Source organism: Leishmania braziliensis, chromosome 28 (assembly GCF_000002845.2).
Source record: "Leishmania braziliensis MHOM/BR/75/M2904 complete genome, chromosome 28".
Classification (NCBI taxonomy): Eukaryota; Euglenozoa; class Kinetoplastea; order Trypanosomatida; family Trypanosomatidae; genus Leishmania; species Leishmania braziliensis.
In genome coordinates, this window is record NC_009320.2 from 25,492 (window position 1) to 42,442 (window position 16,951).

At 53.3% G+C, this 16,951-nt stretch overlaps 5 protein-coding genes and 1 pseudogene across 6 annotated transcripts; all 6 read left to right on the top strand.

Annotated features, from left to right (window-relative positions):
* Positions 1-256: 256 nt before the first annotated feature.
* LBRM_28_0090 (hypothetical protein, unknown function) lies at positions 257-6,451 on the top strand (the record flags this gene model as incomplete). The annotated part of the gene is made up of 1 exon (XM_001565995.2): positions 257-6,451. One exon carries the CDS (start codon positions 257-259, stop codon positions 6,449-6,451), a length of 6,195 nt encoding a protein of 2,064 aa, XP_001566045.2.
* A 3,043-nt stretch (positions 6,452-9,494) lies between these two features.
* Positions 9,495-11,236, top strand: LBRM_28_0100 (annotated as a pseudogene). The gene is given in 2 exon segments: positions 9,495-9,758; positions 9,761-11,236. Coding segments are annotated over 2 exon segments (1,740 nt in total).
* A 1,214-nt stretch (positions 11,237-12,450) lies between these two features.
* Positions 12,451-12,684, top strand: LBRM_28_0110 (conserved hypothetical protein; the record flags this gene model as incomplete). The annotated part of the gene is made up of 1 exon (XM_001565996.1): positions 12,451-12,684. The coding sequence occupies one exon, from the start codon at positions 12,451-12,453 to the stop codon at positions 12,682-12,684; it is 234 nt and encodes a 77-aa protein (XP_001566046.1).
* Positions 12,685-13,601: 917 nt separating this feature from the next.
* On the top strand, positions 13,602-14,219 carry LBRM_28_0120 (putative proteasome beta 3 subunit; the record flags this gene model as incomplete). Its single annotated transcript, XM_001565997.1, has 1 exon — positions 13,602-14,219. The coding sequence occupies one exon, from the start codon at positions 13,602-13,604 to the stop codon at positions 14,217-14,219; it is 618 nt and encodes a 205-aa protein (XP_001566047.1).
* A 1,067-nt stretch (positions 14,220-15,286) lies between these two features.
* On the top strand, positions 15,287-15,709 carry LBRM_28_0130 (putative DNA-direcetd RNA polymerase II, subunit 9; the record flags this gene model as incomplete). The annotated part of the gene is made up of 1 exon (XM_001565998.1): positions 15,287-15,709. One exon carries the CDS (start codon positions 15,287-15,289, stop codon positions 15,707-15,709), a length of 423 nt encoding a protein of 140 aa, XP_001566048.1.
* A 670-nt stretch (positions 15,710-16,379) lies between these two features.
* Positions 16,380-16,928, top strand: LBRM_28_0140 (conserved hypothetical protein; the record flags this gene model as incomplete). The annotated part of the gene is made up of 1 exon (XM_001565999.1): positions 16,380-16,928. The coding sequence occupies one exon, from the start codon at positions 16,380-16,382 to the stop codon at positions 16,926-16,928; it is 549 nt and encodes a 182-aa protein (XP_001566049.1).
* Between the last annotated feature and the right edge of the window lie 23 nt (positions 16,929-16,951).

Sequence of the window (16,951 nt, forward strand, 5' to 3'; positions counted from 1 at the left end):
TGAGCGACAATAGTCGGCGTACTAGTGTCACTTGCACGAGCTTATTTTATGCTCGTCTCAACTAGTATTACTAAGTTAATGCTTTTTTTTTTTTTTGACTTTAAACGCCTCTCCCACAGCCGAATCGTTCTTCGTAACAATCAATGCGGCATAAAGTGAGGTCAATTTTTGAGTTGGCGGTGCGTTGCGACTGACCTCGCGCACGCATATATACGGGCAGAGGAGATTTTATGTAGAATTCTTCTGCTCTTGCGTCATGAACCAATTTCCGCCTTCAACTGAGGCTAGCAACTCGATTCCTGGAAACTTTAGCTCATTCTCTAGCATACCTCTCTTTCATCCAACGCCGCAGCTGTTGGAGGCAGTAGATAATGCGAATGCCCCTGCGGTACGAAGTCTTTTGACACCTTTCGCTCCTGGGCTCTGCGTGTGGTGTGATACCCGCCAAAACAGTCTCTTGCACAGAGCTGCGGCGTTCACCTCTCCAGATTGTCTGACAGAGCTACTTCTGTCTCAGGTGAGATTTGTCTTTTCACAAAACGTGCAAGGAGAGACTCCACTTCATATCGCTGCTCGTTGTACCCGAAAAATTACTTCGATTTTACTTCTTGTAGCCAAGTACGGTGCCGCTTGTGTTTTGGATTGCAATGGAGACACATTCCTACACTGTTTGCTTTGCAACGAGAGTATCAGAGACAGTCAGCTACTTTTGCTCATGCAGGCGCTGTTCGACCGGGTCGACGTCACCGATCAGGTCAATGCCGTCAACTGTAGGGGAATGACGCTCTACGATGTAGCGTTCCGATGGCACTCGGGTAGTGCCGCGTTGCTGGAGCTTCTGTTACGACACGGCGCTATCTCTGGCGCGCTGGTTTTACATGACATGGTGGCGACTCTTGTCATAATGGAGGAGGAGGAGCGCGGGGCCGTGACGCAGCGCGAACGTGCGTCATTTGCATCGATGCGCAACGACGAAGGAGCAGAGTATGCGCGGATTCGACAGCAGAATCGTGAGCGAAGAAAGGTGATTCAAAAGGAGAGGCGAAGACGGTGTATGCTTCTCGACAAGGAGGTGGCTATGTGGGCGTCGCTCATGGAAAGGGAGGCAAAATCAGCAAGTAGTATCGCTGAACACTGTGTGGCGCGAGAGTGCTGTGCTGCCGAATTGCAGCGCATTGGGAGAGGCTTTCTGGTACGGGGCACTGTCCACACGCTGTTGGTGAGGAGAACCAAGCTGCGGCTCGTTGCTGAAAAAGAAGCTGAGGCCGCCGCCACTGCTGCCCTGGCGATGGCTGCGGATGTCTATGTCGATGAGAGCCAGGTCTTCGGAGTCGAATCGGGCGAGAAGCTACCGACACTGGTCGTGCTTCCTGCTCCTCAAGAGGTACCCCTCCGTGCTCTTCCTGAGAAGCTTCTTGTGCATATTCAGTCCATTGCGAAAATGTGTCGAGCGAGGCGCCATTACTTACACATAAGACGGATGACTATTATCCTACAGCGTGCGTTGCGGTTCCACCAAGCCCAGGTCGCGCGCCGACGTCAGCAGGCCATCGACACGCTTCTCAGTGCAGTTCGAAGATACCAATTCAGCAAAGAATGCCGCATCTTCGTGGAAAACCTGATGCTGATGCGTATCAAGGCCATGCTGAGAGAGGTGACGCGACTCGTGACACAGCTGGTGTGGCGAGAAAACTTTTGCAGTGCGTTTCGCGAAATAATCTTTATGCAGAGGCGTCGCATGCCGCCCCTACCCGAGCAACTTTCCCGTTTTCGCCGCCTGCAGCTGCTTACCTCGAAGTTCGAGCGGTTTGCTTTGCTGGCTCAGTTTTTGGTCAGTCTTTTCCTCCTTATTTACATGGGGTTTGCTCCGCGAACTAGTGCCGTGCAGATTCACAACAAGGTTGACATTGCCATACTGTGCGTGGAGCTTGTGATAGTGTGCTGTCTGCCCTTCTCTTTGTGGCGTTTGTGGGATGTTGCGGTTGTCGCCACCGCGCTGCTATGCGCAGCGGCAGACTATTATGGTGGATCGATCGTAATTACACTCTTTACACTCAAGCTCCCGTTTGTGGTGCGTCAGTTTGCGCCTCGCCACCCGGGCACGTGCACGTATTGTCGCTCCATCGAATACTCGGCAGTCTACCTGCTGATGTTCCTGCCCATTGCTGTTGTAGGGATCGGCTCCACTGTGCGTAGCATCGCTTTAAATCATCTGCTGCTCACACATGAAGGCAATTGGTGTCGCGTTTTCCTGTCTCTGCTTAGCACAGTGAGCCCGCAGTACACTGCGCTTCTTTTGATCCCCAAGGCGAATACGAATGTGGATACGAAGTCTTTATGGACATTGCGTGCGCAGCAGAGCCGCTTTGTGCTTTCAGATGGCGGTGTTCTTGTGCGCCTGCAAATACCGCTGCCACAGCTCATCGTCTTCCGTGTTGTCATGTGGCTGTACTGGTGGTCGGCGGTGATTGTTGGTACACACAACGCCATTCGGCACCACTACGATATTAGCGACGAGACAAAGCTCAAGTTGAACAAACATCGCTTTTGCAATGAGGGCAAGGAGGGGCTCTTTGATGCCCACCGTGCGGCCACCATCGAGGCCCTGGGGCAGCAGCTTGACGGTGTGATGTGGGAAGACGACGTACGCGCTGCCAAGGAGGCCATTGAAGCGTCTCACTATGAGCATACCACCAACACCACGGTACACCGCTTTGTGCGCCGCGTTCAAGACACGCTGGACAGTCAGGGAGGCGTAATACTGAGCGGGCAGGTTCCACAGCGGTCTCCGCTGGCGAAGAAACCAACGATAACGGACGCTTCGAAGTGGGACTGCCGCAACGAGGATCCGCATTCACGCTGCACGTACGACATCAGGGTGGTGGGGACAGCGCTTGGTATGATCGAGCGCAAAAGTCGTGGCGAGCGGTTCATTGAGCGGCAGTGGACCGGCGCGCTGCTTCGAAAGGAGATGAACTGGGTGCTCATTGGCATGCTCGTTATGGCATCTGTCAAACCCAATCTTTTCGCGATGGAGGCAGCGTTCAGCTCTGTCTTCGCTGTGGAGTTGGCGGCATCGCTTTACTTTCTCCGACTCGAGTTCATCTTCTCTCACTACGTGCGGCTCATGCTTCGGGTGTTCTGCGTGGTTATCGGATTCGTACCTGCTGGCGTTCCGTTTGTCGTTTTTCGCAGCCTGCGACTTGTGGAGGGGCTGTCGCTTCTGTTTAGCGTTCCAGGCATGGTCCGCTGGGGTATGGTCTACCTCGTTGCCTCGTTCTTCACGATATGGATGATCTCCTATGTGGCCGCCCTGCAGCTCCTTGCTGAGGCGGAGCTGCGGATGTGGACCTCCATTTGCTCGAGCAAAAGAAAGTGCCTAGCTGTCTCGCTACGGGATCTCATCCTGCCCACCTTCAGGGCAGAACATATCAACCTCGTCTCGAAGGCCCCTGTGATGGCGATGCTCGTTATTTTTACGCACTTCTGCTTTGTGCCATTCTTCCTCGCTATCACACTGCATCCCCTTCTGCGACTGTCGAACTTCTTGGGGCGTTTCTTGCGCTTGGTGGTGCAGAGCCTTCACAAGGATGTCCTGGACTACCTGAAGAACTACCTGGAGGGCGCGTCTTGGTACACACACTGGAGTCTCAAGACGGAGGTTTCGGTAGAGGTCATTGTGCGGATGAAGATTTGGCTCAGTGATTTGAGACGCCGTCGCATCAACGCCGTCTGGGGCTCGTCGCCTAGAAGCAGCGTGACCTCAAATCTGTGCACATTACCGAATACATTCATTAAGGGATACAAGGTGGAGACAGTGGAGGCGGTGGAGGAGTTTACAGCACTGACAGAGATCATCTGCCGCGGCGAGTTCGCCTCTTTGGAAGAAAACAATACGCACGACCGTCTGAGTCGGAATCCGGTCATACGGTTTTTGAGCCGCGCTGTCATCCGCAACGTGTACGTGCATTACTTTAACTTTGCGCTCACCTTTGTATCTATAGCCTTTCTGTGGATTGCTGATGCGTCACTGGATCGTAGCAACGTCTTTATAATCACGTCTTGTGTGGCTCACGTGGTGAGTGTAGCAGTGTCGATTGTGGTGATTCCGCATGATTCGACTGCCACCATGACGTTCGTGTCCGCGTGCTCACTGCTGTGCGCCGTTGTCGTCGTGCTGATACCGGGGCGGCGATTCAACAACTACTACTGTGTGCGATTCCTCTCGGTGCTGCGCCTTGGACAGCTTCAGGTGTTCCCTTTTCATGAGGCGAAACGGGTGGTGAAAATGTACATTAACTCCGCAGTCAAGATTGCCTTCCCGGTTGCTGTGATGGGCGGCGCTATATACATAGTAGAGCTACTTCGGGCGCAGGTGTTCATGGTTCGATTCAAGTCTCTCGCATGGATGAATATCAACTGGAGTAGTTCAGCAGAGGTGGAGGCATTGCGGTCGAACGTATCCTACCCGGAGTTCCTGGCGGCCGTGCCGCGTAGGCACATTTCGCGTCCGAATGTCGAGGAGACCTCCGACCTATTTGTCGCATTCTTTACTGAGGATGCGTACATCTTCTACTCCATCTACTGCTTTGGAGTACTTCCTGGCATCTGTATCTCGACGTGTCTGTCGTATCTCTTCTGGGTCGGCAACAACCTGAGAGACACGAACCGGCTCCTGGTGGAAATGATCCCTCTGCTAGAGGACCCGATTACCATGTCTGGGATGAGCTGCCACCGATGGCTGTACCGCTACGTAGGAAACGTGATTCTGTTGGCGAGCCTCGTCTTTGGCTGCATCTTCAGCCCTACTACATCAGCTACCTCGGATGACCTCAACTTCTTCTTGGGATTTGAGGTGGCCTTTACCCTCTGCGGGCTCGCTGAGGCGATCATGACGTGCTTCTTCGCTGTGCACCGCTGCGCGTGCTCCAGCGTCCGCTGGGGGATGTGCCAGGACGACGCCAAAAAACCATACGTGCTCTTTGGCGACTGCCTTTTTCTGCTGTGTGAAGTGATTCAGCTTCTTTACTACTGCATCGCTGTGACGCTGTGCTCGACGCTTCTGGTGGAGCGTGCAGACTGCCTCATATCCCCAAACGAGTACGCCACCGTCTTCATCACGACTCGCTTTGTGTTTCTGCTGCGTCTCCTGAGTCGCGAGATTCTGCTGTCACTGATGCGCAACCTTTTTTCGATGTTTAGCTGCACTGCAGGTATCGTCGTCTACTTTGTTGCCTCCGCGAGCGCATTGGCAGACGTCTACGCGGCTGAAACTCGCACGAGATACACACCCGCCACGTGGCGCGCTGCGTTCGACGCCGTATTGCGCCTTGCCCTCACCTCGGCCATCCCTGCCAATTTTGAACGCTACTGGCAGCCGTTTAACAGCACCGCCGTCGCGTCGGCGATGCAGAACCGCTCGATCACCCTCATGGTGATTGAGGAGTCCTACACGACGTCGCGTCTGGCCTTTGCGTTGGCTACCCTCGGAAAGGCAATAATGGCCAGTGTTGTAGGCCTTCTCATCGGCTCTTTGATCACAACAGTGCGAACTGTTTTTCTGGAGCTGCTGCCGCCGAAGAGCTTGTTGCTCTACCGAACGCTGTGCGGTGGACTGAAGGAGCTAGTGCGGTTTGGCATGCAAAACCACGATGACATGCAGCCCCACACACGCTGCCGTATTCAGTCTCGCAAGTTCACGCGCATATTCACATCAGAGGGAATCCCGTCGTGGTCGGTGCCGCATCTGCTGGAAGAACTCGGGATCTGCCGGCCTGTGCGGCAGCGTAGGTTCGTGTACGCCTTGATGAGACTGCTGGAGTACATGCCGACGAGTGAGGAGAGGCAGGGGCGGGTGCGCGAGTACATGCATGCGTGGGACAGCTACCGCTGTGGCGGGCCAGCCCGTGTTCTCTTCTGTGAGCTACCTGTTTATCCTTTTGCTACGGCGTCGCAGACAGCGCCAAACCCATGCTGTGCTTCATCCTCCCCTACAACGATGCGGCGCGACTGCTATATCGCCCCGCTGCGGCTTATGCAGGCCCTAGCAATCTTTGAGCTCGGATTCCCGGCAGACTCTTCTGTGGGCTCGAAACTGTGGTTGGATTTTTTCTCGGTGGTGCAGAAGATGCGCGGGGCCACGCTCCTACAGTCGCTGTGGCGGATGTTTCGTGAAATGAAGTCGTTTGAGAGCGATCCAAGCCGCACATCGTATGAACGGGCGCTGATCGCTCACCTACGCCGCGCGTTCCGGAAGCAAAAGCTGCGCAGCAACATCCGCTTTCTGAGTTTTGCCTCCTTTGAGGAGGCGATACGGTACGAGCGCGATGCGTTCAACCCAAACACTGGCCATTTCGATGTGTTGAACCGGCTGCGAGGCCATTTCACTGGACTCAGCGCCTCACCCGATTTTTGGAAAATGGCTCGCGACGCCGACAGTAAAAAAGACTGAGTAGTGCGCTAATCGCACTCCGTTTCGTGTCGGCAGGTGTGGATTGCGTTGATGGATGGTAACGTGTAGCGTACCTCTTTCTACACTCTGCAGATGAGCAGTTTTACTGTGCTCGCCTGTGCTTATTCTCTTCGCACTTCCAGGTGCCCTTTGACACGCAGCTTCGACTGTTGATGTGTTTCTGTGGTGCGTGCTGCGAAGCGTTTTTTCTTCTGGGTTGAAGGTTTAGCGGACCTTCTTTCTTTTCAAGTGCTTTTCATGGTAAACACGCACGTGCACATACAACTGTTGCCATTTCTACCACTCTTGTAGATTGCGTTTGTTTTGCTGCTTGCCGGAAATCATAATCTGTTTTGGAATTTCTCACTGCGCCTTCGTGTGGTGGATGCGAGTTGGTTGTAGGGTAGCTGCTTCGGTTTGCGTGTGGTTTCTCCTGTGCAACTGCCCTGCGACACTGTATGATGCTCGTACAGACAAACACTAGCCGCGTACGTCTTTATGGTTGCACTGCATTTTCTCCCCTCTATTCGCCAGGATGAATGCATGCTCTTTATTCTTGTGCCAGCTGTACAGCTGTGGGCCCGTTTGTTTGCTGCTCTTCTCTCTTTCGCACCTGGTCTTTTTTCACATGATGCGGATCAATGCCCTCTATCAAAGGCACCCCTCGTTTCATATTGTTCTGGAATTCCGATGCCGTCATTGAGGGCCGAACAGCTGCTCTGCGCACCGTTTAATTGCCTTGTGTTCTGGAACACGTCGACCCAGTGGGTGTGAGAGTCGCTCACAGAGACACCGTACGGCCTAGGCGGCGAGGCTTTTGCTGTGCCTTATGGCTCGTGCTGAATTTGTCTAGTTGCGGTCATAAACAAAGGGCGACGTAATGAATGAAATGACTGAACTCGCACACACCCACACGGCATTGGAAGTAACTACATTTATCTGAACGGCCCAAAATCAGCAGAGCTGTCTGTCTGACACTGTAGAGAGAGGCAACACTCCGCTCTCTGACATCAGCACCGATAATGCTGTGCTGGTCGGCTCCTCCGACATTCGTGATGCTAGCATGCGCTTCTACAACGCGTACGGGCCGAAGGCCCTCACGTGTAGCAGCACCACACGGTGTGTGGGTAAGTACTTCCGTGAATTAACCGACGTGCTGCTCATATATTGCTCTGGATGCTTTTTCTGGTGTGCAGCAGCTCAATGTGCAATCTTCCAAGGGCGTTGTGGTCCTTGTTACAGCTGATGTGAGAATACCATCTCTAAAGAATGAACTGCTGGGGAGAGCTTGTCTCCCTCTCCCTCCTTTGTCGGTGTCTTCCTATCGATGGAGAATTCACATTTTGTAGTGTCCGTCGACGACGTGGCCGAGGTTAATCTTGCGCAGGTTGGTTTACTGATCGAGCGGAGCCCAGTGTTTTACGACCACATAAACGTCAACGTGGCACATATCAATGGAGCAGGTGAGACTTACATATGGCCTGGGAGTGTGGTTCTGACATCACGCAGGTCTGCAGCACATTCCGCGTGTACAACCCCAGTGGCGGCCGCCGTGCGTGGCTTTGTCTCGTATAACATACGCGTTGGTATGGACAGTTGCTGTCGACGTTTGGTGGGTGCATGAGGTGTTGGTCTGGATGACAGGAGGCGGGGTGATAGTGTATGGTGGCTCCATCGTCTTTTAGGCTGATGCCACTGCATTTGCTTGGCGGCTGTTGCAGTGCTCTCTGGAATGCTGAGATATCCGCTTGCTGCACCGTTTTCCCTTTGCGTTCACCATGATTTTTTCTTGCTTGCTTGCTTTTAATACTCCTGTGGCTTCATCGATTACTCGCTTTCATCCTGGACCACCAAATTCCTTGAGCTCACTATTGATTTCTGTAACTGTAAATGCCGAGATGTTGCTACTCGTGGAGGCAGGGCCTGTATGACAAGTTGGTCATACCACGATCATTACTGCGACAACTGTGCTAACGTGTGAGAGAGACCATGAAATGCTGTTCTTAAGCGCCATGGACTCGCGAAGTTTGTGGGGCTACTAACGCTGCTTCATTGAAACAGTGTTGAAGCAACAATGCGCTGGCCTCCACTACATATATCTGCAGCTGATCACAGGGTCTCAAGGTTGTACTCTACAATGTTATCTGCCTTGTCCTCGGCCTTTCTCCGCTGTATATCGACCTCTTTTCCTGCCTGTTTCACATCTCGGTCTGGTTCTCCACCTCTTCCTGTCTCACATGGAAATGCACAAGCACGAGCTGTAGCCGCACTAAAATGAAAGGATGCCTCTTAGAGCTCACGTCTTCTGTGCTCGTCTTGAGCGGTTGTGCTAACCCCTGAACAGAAACGAGACATCACTCCTGCACCTACGTGTTCCGTCGTTTGCCCTTCTCTCTTTCGTTTCACCTTTTGCTACGATCTCAACCTTCGATCGCCTGTCTCCGCAGGCCCAACCTCACCGCAACCCGTTCTCCGGTTCTGACTTCCTACAGCGAATGTAGGCTACAAGTTTTCTACCCAACCTCCAAGCCGTCGTGCAATGGGGGCCCTGGCCCACCCACACACACACATACACCCTGAGCGACGCAGAACGCACCTCTCTCTTTTTCTTGTGTCTCCTTTTTCCCTTTACTCTTCTTGAGTCTTTACCGTGTCTGTGGAAATCCTTATTTCTTTCCATTCATCATTCCCTTTGTCTTCCCTCCTTCCGTTACCCTGCCCTCCCCTCTCAGGAATCTCTAACAAGGCTGTTGTTTTTCCTCCAAAAAGCTTTTCGACTAACTCTACTGGTGCAGCCGTCTCTTCTCTTTTGATTTTATTCCCTAAATCGTTTAAGCGCGCGGTGGATTCAACGATGGAAGCTGGAACCTCGCGCCAAGAGTGTCGGAAGAGGAAGCCCTCCAGGTCAGCGATCCACCCGCACTCGCCCTCACTGCCCACCCCAAATTGTTTGACGGAAGACAAGCGCTTTGAAAGCCCGGCGCAGAATGGGACTGCCCTTTCGACAGGCGATGTCACATCGAACTCGCGCAGGCGGGAGTAGGACACGTGGACCACGCAGCACAACTCGGACTGGCTTCTCAATGATGTAGAGCAGATAAGCGGCATTAAGGTCGACTGTGCGGTGCAGAATAAGCAGACTTTTCACGACACGCTTGTGAATCCCGCTCACCAACTGCGAGACCGTCAGTGCGACACCTATGTGAACACCTCGAAGGCGGATATGGAGGCAGCGGTTCTTCTCAGCTGCGTGCTGGGGAACCTCATAAAGATGATCCAGCACTCGCAGTTAACGCTGGAAGGAACGTGAAGCAACTTGGAAAGAGGGGAACCATGAGGCTCTTCGGTCAGCAATTGTACAATGAGATGCTCACCGAAAATTCGCGCCCGCGCGTCCACCTTTATGGTGTCAACCGTGAAGAGCAGTCCAAGTCGTTACCCCTGATGGCCGGTGCGGCGGTGCACCTCTACGAGGAACCGCAGGTGACAGTTGACAGGTTCATCAAGGCTTCCCTGTGGCACCGTAGCCACGGCGTGAATGAGAAGGTCTTCGCAGAAATGCGCAACGTCTTCTTCAAGGTAGTCCCCAAATTTGTTGACACCGACGTGTTTCGGGCCTCTGGGGAAGAATGGCAAAAGTCCTGGAATCTAGCCCTGCACCTGCAAATGCACGGAAGTGAGAGCCTGGAGGAGGAGCGATATGGAGGGGTCTACGGGGAGTAGATGCTGATGAAGATATAGGTCAACTTCAAGTTCATCACGCAGCGGCAAACCAGATGCCGCACGCAACGCCGATTCGTCGGAGCTATGGACACGAAGGTCATTGAGATGTATGATGACTTGTCAAGGTTCAAAGCACTAGGGGATCTGCGTACCAGTGAACGAGTCTTTCAGTCGTACGCTGTCCTCAACAATAACATCTACGAAAAGAAGCGCTTGAATGAGTGCATGCCCGAATTTGGCGAGCGAAACGTAGCCTGCAATGACGCACTGAAGAACCAGCGCTCGTGTATCGAGCCGTTCCTCTTCACTTGCCATCAAATGCTCGTTTCTTTCTTATGCAAGACGAGTGGAACATCGCGGTTGATTCACGTTTTCCGTGGCTTTTTGAATACAGGGTCGATGAAATATCGGCTGGTATGGTGAGCGATGTCAACAGCATCGTAAACGTGTGAACACCCACCGACAGTGTTTCTTTTTGGGCTGATCTTCACTGATATGGAGACAAGCACGAAGCTGTGATGCGGGGACTCGAAGAGCAGCCAGGTTGTGCAGAATCATCTCACCATCAACCTCCGCCTCATCGCTGACTACCACGCGTAGGAGGTCACGACTGTCGGCGACTCCTTCACGGTCGCTACTAAGGATGTGTTGATGGCGGCGAAGTTGTCGCTGACCGTCCAACTAGAGCTGATGTGGATGGCGACAATTGCAGCAGGATTTACTACGATGGTCGACTATACCGAGGATGGTGGCGGTTCGCAGAACTGGGATGGCCGCACGCGCAGCGTGCGGATCGGCTTCGAGCACTGTATGGGTACTACGACCACATATGACGCCATTCATCGGCGCTACCGCTACAACACGACAGGTGTAAATCGCTGCGTCTGCATCGAGGCTGTCGCGTGTGAAGTGCAAAGCTTACACTCTCACGAGAGTTTCAAGCACCTGAAGTCTATCCGAGAGTTTCATGACGAGCCTTGTCTGTACATCTTTCATAGCACTAGGCTCACAACCTCTCCCCGAAGGCTGATAGGCGTAGCTTGAACCACTCCATAGCGGTGAAGGATATCTGTCTGGTGCCCTTTAAAGGCCTGGCTGAGTCAGTACGCCTTGTTTCGCTGGTGCTGCGCTGTCTCGCCAGGCGGCAGCTTGTGAACAAGATCACGAGGGTATCTTGTGAGTGTAGTGCCTCTGCCGCCGCCCCCGCTATTCTTGCTTCTCCTGTAGTCTAACACCTCCTTTTGTTTATTTCTACCACTACCTTTCATTGCCCCTAGTCACGAAGGATACTGCAGCGTAGCATCCAGGCATCGGTGCCTGCTCTGTGTGGGGAGGCCTAGCCGCCTCTCTATCCCTGCGAAAAGCCGAGCCCCTTCTGGTGGTGGCAGGGCCAAGCGCCTACAATATAGGGACTCCAGAGCGATGCATAACTTCTGATGTGGGTGGCCAGTCCCTGGAGGGCGTGGTGTCGGAGCGATCCGCGTCAGTGGGCACGCTTATGCCATTCGTATTGTATGCAGAGTGTCATCGGAACTCGAACGCATCTCGCCCGACCCTCAGTGCCTACTGGTGCGGTGCGCTTAGGCCACCCCAAGGGATGCACCACGTGGTGACCAACACGATAGGCGCGGCTGTGAGGCGACCTGCGGAGCAAGAGGTAAGTGGGCGTGGTTTGATGCAGTGGCCAAGTTCAGATGACAGGGTGAGCTCATTGCTGTGGTACACGTCTAGTGCTGCTTTGCGTCAGTGGATTGGCCTGTGGCAGGCCGGGTGGAGAGTGATGGCATAACTCATATTGCATGGTGTAGCAGTCCCGCCGAAAGAAAAATGTATGTACCCCCGCATCTCTCCCAGCTCGTGACCCCACACTAAAGGGAGAAAGAAAAGAGGGCAGCCAAAGTGATGCTGTAGTGTGCGGGTGAGCAGCCAGATAACGGCTTACTGTGATAGTGCTCACTGTTAGTGATGGTAGAGCTTTTCGCCCCCACAACGATGGACTTTGCAGCACAGTAAGCCTTGTGGAACGTCCTCGCTCCGCATGTCCCACCTCCAGTTCCCGCTCACTAGAAGATCGCGCCCATCTTCATCACGTGCATGCTTGTCGGTCTGTTAAATCCTAATTCACACTGTGCAGCTCTCCTCTTTTTGTCGATCCCTCGTGTTTGCCATCTCATGTTGAGGAGACACATGCGCACGCGAGGGTCTTGCTTGCGTAGAATCCCTCCTCTTTGCTTTTTCGCAGGTGCTTAGGACGCTCTCTGGTGTGCGGGAAGAAAATGAAGCAACCGCACTGGTCAACATGGCGGGTGTATCTTCCAGGTCTGTTCGTGATGTCGATGTTTAGCGTTGTGGTTTACTTCAGTCGCACACGCTCCGATGTTGTCAAATACGGTTACGATTTTGTGCCCATTTACTCTGAGGACGGCAAGCTCGAGGGCTTCACACATCCTGTGCTTGTGAAAGCGGGCAACCAGTACCGTGAGATGGAAGAGCAGCAGAGTGTGCGATGACAGCGTGGCCTTATCTTTAACGCACGCTCCACTTTTTGCCGATGAAGCCGAATCTGTTGATAGTGGAGATATGGGGTGGTTGTTAAATTCCGTACACATATCGCCTACCCTGTACGCCTGTTTGTCTGTATGCGCCTAGCGGAAGAAGGTGTGTTTTTCTTTGTCTTGTAGAGGCAGCGCTCTCTCCGTTCCGGGCTATCATAGGGCGTCCTCTAGCTGGCGGAAGTCCATCTGCTTGCTTTCCCCATGTCGTTCGCAGTGATATTGAGTCGGCTCCCGCTGCTGTGTGCAACTGTGTGCGTGGGTATCACGGACACATGCTTTCCGGTGATAAAGAATGAATACGCTAAAAGACGCTTTCTCTTGCGCCACCTGGCCGGAAGAACTGGAAGGAGGCCATGGGACGACAAGAGCGACAAAAACAGCCAACAGACTCTCATTACTATGTGGAGCTGGCGATGAGGGGAAACTTCTCCCTTGACGTCTGCCGCGCTCGGTACTGAGTTGCGTTGTATGCTATATCGCCTAATGCAACTAGAGGCGGAACTCGGATGCGATTACCCTTCACTGTTTTTCTTTACAAACATGTTTCCTTCACTTGTGCTGTTATTTGTGTGCGTGCGTGCGTGTGTGTGCGTGTATTTTCTTGCGATCGATCGGTCCGCTGACGCGTACTCGAACGAGAGGTATTTACATACCCTCGTCAGAAGCTGCCCATTTCCCCTTTTGTGTTTGCTTGCCCCCATACATTTATCATCTCCTGCGCTTTGGAAGGCACTGTGCGTGTTTTCGCGGTAGCTGTTATTTCCTTTGTCCGACTCCTGAGCTGCACGTCTCGATTCCTCTCACTTCCATTTGGCGTTCACCATCGCATAGCTCTAAGGTGACTGCTGCTCCCTCTCAGTGAAGTACCAAAGATGTCTATTATGTCATACAGCGGTGGCTCGGTGATGGCCATGGCGGGAAAGGAGTGCTTCGTCATCATCTCGGATAAACGACTTGGCGAACAGCTGAAGACTATCTCTATGGAGGTACCCAAGCTGCACATTGTTAACGACAGCGTCGTATACGGCCTCACTGGTCTGCGTACAGACCAGCAAACCTTTGCAAACAAGGTTGAGTTTCGCATCAATATGTACAAGCTGCGCGAGGAGCGCGATATTACTGGCAAGGCGTTCGCTGCAATGATTGAGTCTATGCTGTACGAGGCGCGTTTCGGACCATGGTTCGTGGAGCCGGTTATCGGCAGCATAGATAAGACGACGGGCGAGGTGTACCTATGCGCTACCGATCTCATCGGTGCCCCGTGCGAGCCGGAAGACTATGTCTGCGCTGGCACCGCTGCTGAGAGCTTGCACGGCATGTGCGAGGCTCTCTGGCGCCCGGGCATGTCCCCGGAGGAGGTCTTCGAGATTGCCGCGCAGGCGATGCTCTCTGCGTGTGATCGCGACAGTCTCTCCGGGTACGGTGCGGTCGCCTTGATTGTGACAAAAGAGAAGATCATTACGCGCCTGATTAAGGGGCGCAAGGACTAAAACGGTGAAGTGCTCAGGTGTCCTTGCGCTCGTGCCAGCAGATTTTGCTCACGCCCTTGATCCCAATGCATCCCAGATACCTTATTCTCTTTTTGTTCGTGTTGTGCATAGTAAGACATGATGTGTTTCACGTGAGCTGCTCGAGTTTCAGTCCATTGGTGTGGAGGAGCGGTGTGTCTGTGTGTCTCCTAGCTGTGTGTAACATCTTCTGCAGAACTGCCAGATGCCATACCGGAGAGCTAACAACGAGTGCGGTGTGCGTTCTTTGCTGAAGAGCACGATTACTCCCACATCGCAGTGATGCACTGCATTATCAGCTTCCAAAAGGCGTTTCTATTGGATCTCTCGTATCACTCTCTCGCTGTGTTTGTCTGTGTCAGTGCGCTATGTTTGACTTCGCGTGGTCGTTTATGAAGTGAGAAAAAAAAGAGAAGACCTAACGAGTGTAGCAGTTCTTATGTGTGGCGCCAGTGGCGGTGCGCGTGGGAAGGCGGCTTGCGTCTCTGCGAAGACGTTATAATGCCATACGCGACGCTGCCCTCTCGCCGCTTTCAGCGCTTGTCCTACCGGGATTTCTAACATGAGGTGCCGGTTTGGGGATTACTCCATCTCGTGGGATGCCCTTGTTTGAAAAGAAAAACCGAAGACGTGAGGCGTACGTATGCTGATGCCCATTCCCCGTCCTTCACGGTGGGCACAAATCAATCAGCCACCTCCCTCTGTTGCTGTTGGGATCATTTAACAGTGCAGACGGTTTTCCTTTGTTTTCACTTAACGCGTCCTCCGTCTCTCTGTCCTCCTTTGGTTCTCTGGCGGCCGTCGTTTTTCTCCCGCATGTGCTCCGCTGGCCACTTAGTGCGCGCGTCTGCGAGATTATCAAGGCAAAGCACTTTGCTGCGGATAGAAGTGTACTCCGTGGGGTCTAAAAGAAAAGGACAGGGCTCCTTTTTTTCCCCTGGAGTATCCCCGCTCGGCGACATCGAATGTGACCGCCACTCGCCTTCTCTCTCTGCTCTGCCTTTTGTAACATTTGTGTCCGCTCGATATCGCCCTTGTCTGAGGTGCCGATGGAGACGGAAGAGATCACCCAGGTGAGCATCGGCAACGCCACCACTGCACCGATGCTCTTCTGCTCACGGTGCAATAATCTTCTTTACCCCGAGTGTGAGGACGATGACTACAGCATGACATGGCGCTGCAACTACTGCAAAACGACGGAGCAGCACGACGACTGCAAGCTCGTCCATGTTATGAACCTGAAGATGAAGGCGGACGCGATTGGTGACATGGACCTCATTGCGGAGTTCGCCAGCGACCCAACCGCGCAGCGTGATCCTGACAAGCCGTGCCCCAAGTGCGGCAAGAAAGGTGTTGCTTGCTTTGTGAATCCGCTTGGACAACCACAGGAGGATATGACACTCTACTTTGCCTGCTCGGATACGGCGTGTCACCATGTTTGGAGGGGTGCTGCCGTCGAGGACCAGAACTAAAACGAGGCGCCTCCGCTCGGGAGACGGAGACGGGCTGACTGAAGTGCGCTTCCCCTCCTTTGCATCGTGGCGCTCCTGCGCTTGTTCGTTTTGTCGGTCTTATTAAGCAGTAGGACAGCAGGCAAAACAAGTCAATGAGTCATGTGCCGTGCCTGGGGCACCGCTCTGCCTTCTCATGACCACATTAAAACGACTTGTACGCTTTCGCGTCCTCTGCCTTGTATTGAAATCGACTAGGGCGCCATCCTCCCTGTGTCGGCGCATAGAAAGTGAAATCTACGCTGTCCAATGACTGCCACGGATATTTCCGGTATTAACGGACTGACTCTCTTCGAGTACTGCTGTCATGACCTATGCTGAACAGCGTCTTTATGGCACCTTACTTGTCTCCTTTGTTCTCTTTTCTCTCTTGCATCTTCTTTGTGTTCTCGCTTTCGCCTTGGAACTGCGCTGCCGTGGAGGAAAGCAACAAATCACGCACGCACACTAAAGTGGCAGAAACGGTGCGCCGGTAGCGTCTTGGCTCGCTGGGAGTATTGTAGCGCGAAGAGGCTGAGTGGAGTGAGGTGGGATGGCTCTCCCCATACCCCGCAAGGCTATCCTATTCCTTTGTTGTTGTTACTCGTTCAGCTGTACTTCCTTCTCTCCACGTGAGTGGTTGCAAGGCATAATGCGCGTCTTTCGCATATCCGTGCCGCTCATGTGCTTCTTCTACCACTTTGTCGTAATGATCGTCACCTTTGTCAACTACATCATCGTTGTGCGACTACAGGACACCCCTCAAGTGCTTCGCTCTGCCTATTTGGTCTTTTGCGTCATCGAGGCGATGGCCTATGCCGCTGGTGCAGGTCCACTGTTTGTATATTCGTACAAGTACGGCACGACCTCCGCCGCTCGCCTCAGTCGCCTTCTCTGCGGTATCGCCATTATGTTTCTGTTCTCCTCAGTGCCGATGCTGTTTATGGAGGTCGCTCAGTTCTTGTCCTTTGATTACCAATTCCGTCACCCCTTGGATGGAACCGTTTTCTTTTTACATGGCATCGCATGGATCTTCGGTGGCTGCATCACTTGGTTTGCCTACATGCGCGTTGTAGCAGGCTGCCTCCAACGCTGGCGGGGGCCGGAGCGGCAGATCATCGACGACTCGGGGAACATACCGAGCAAAGATGTTCAGCTGCATCTTGTGAAGCGCTCCCAGAGGCAGCCAAATACTATTTAGCTGTACAGAAGTTTGTGGGGAGG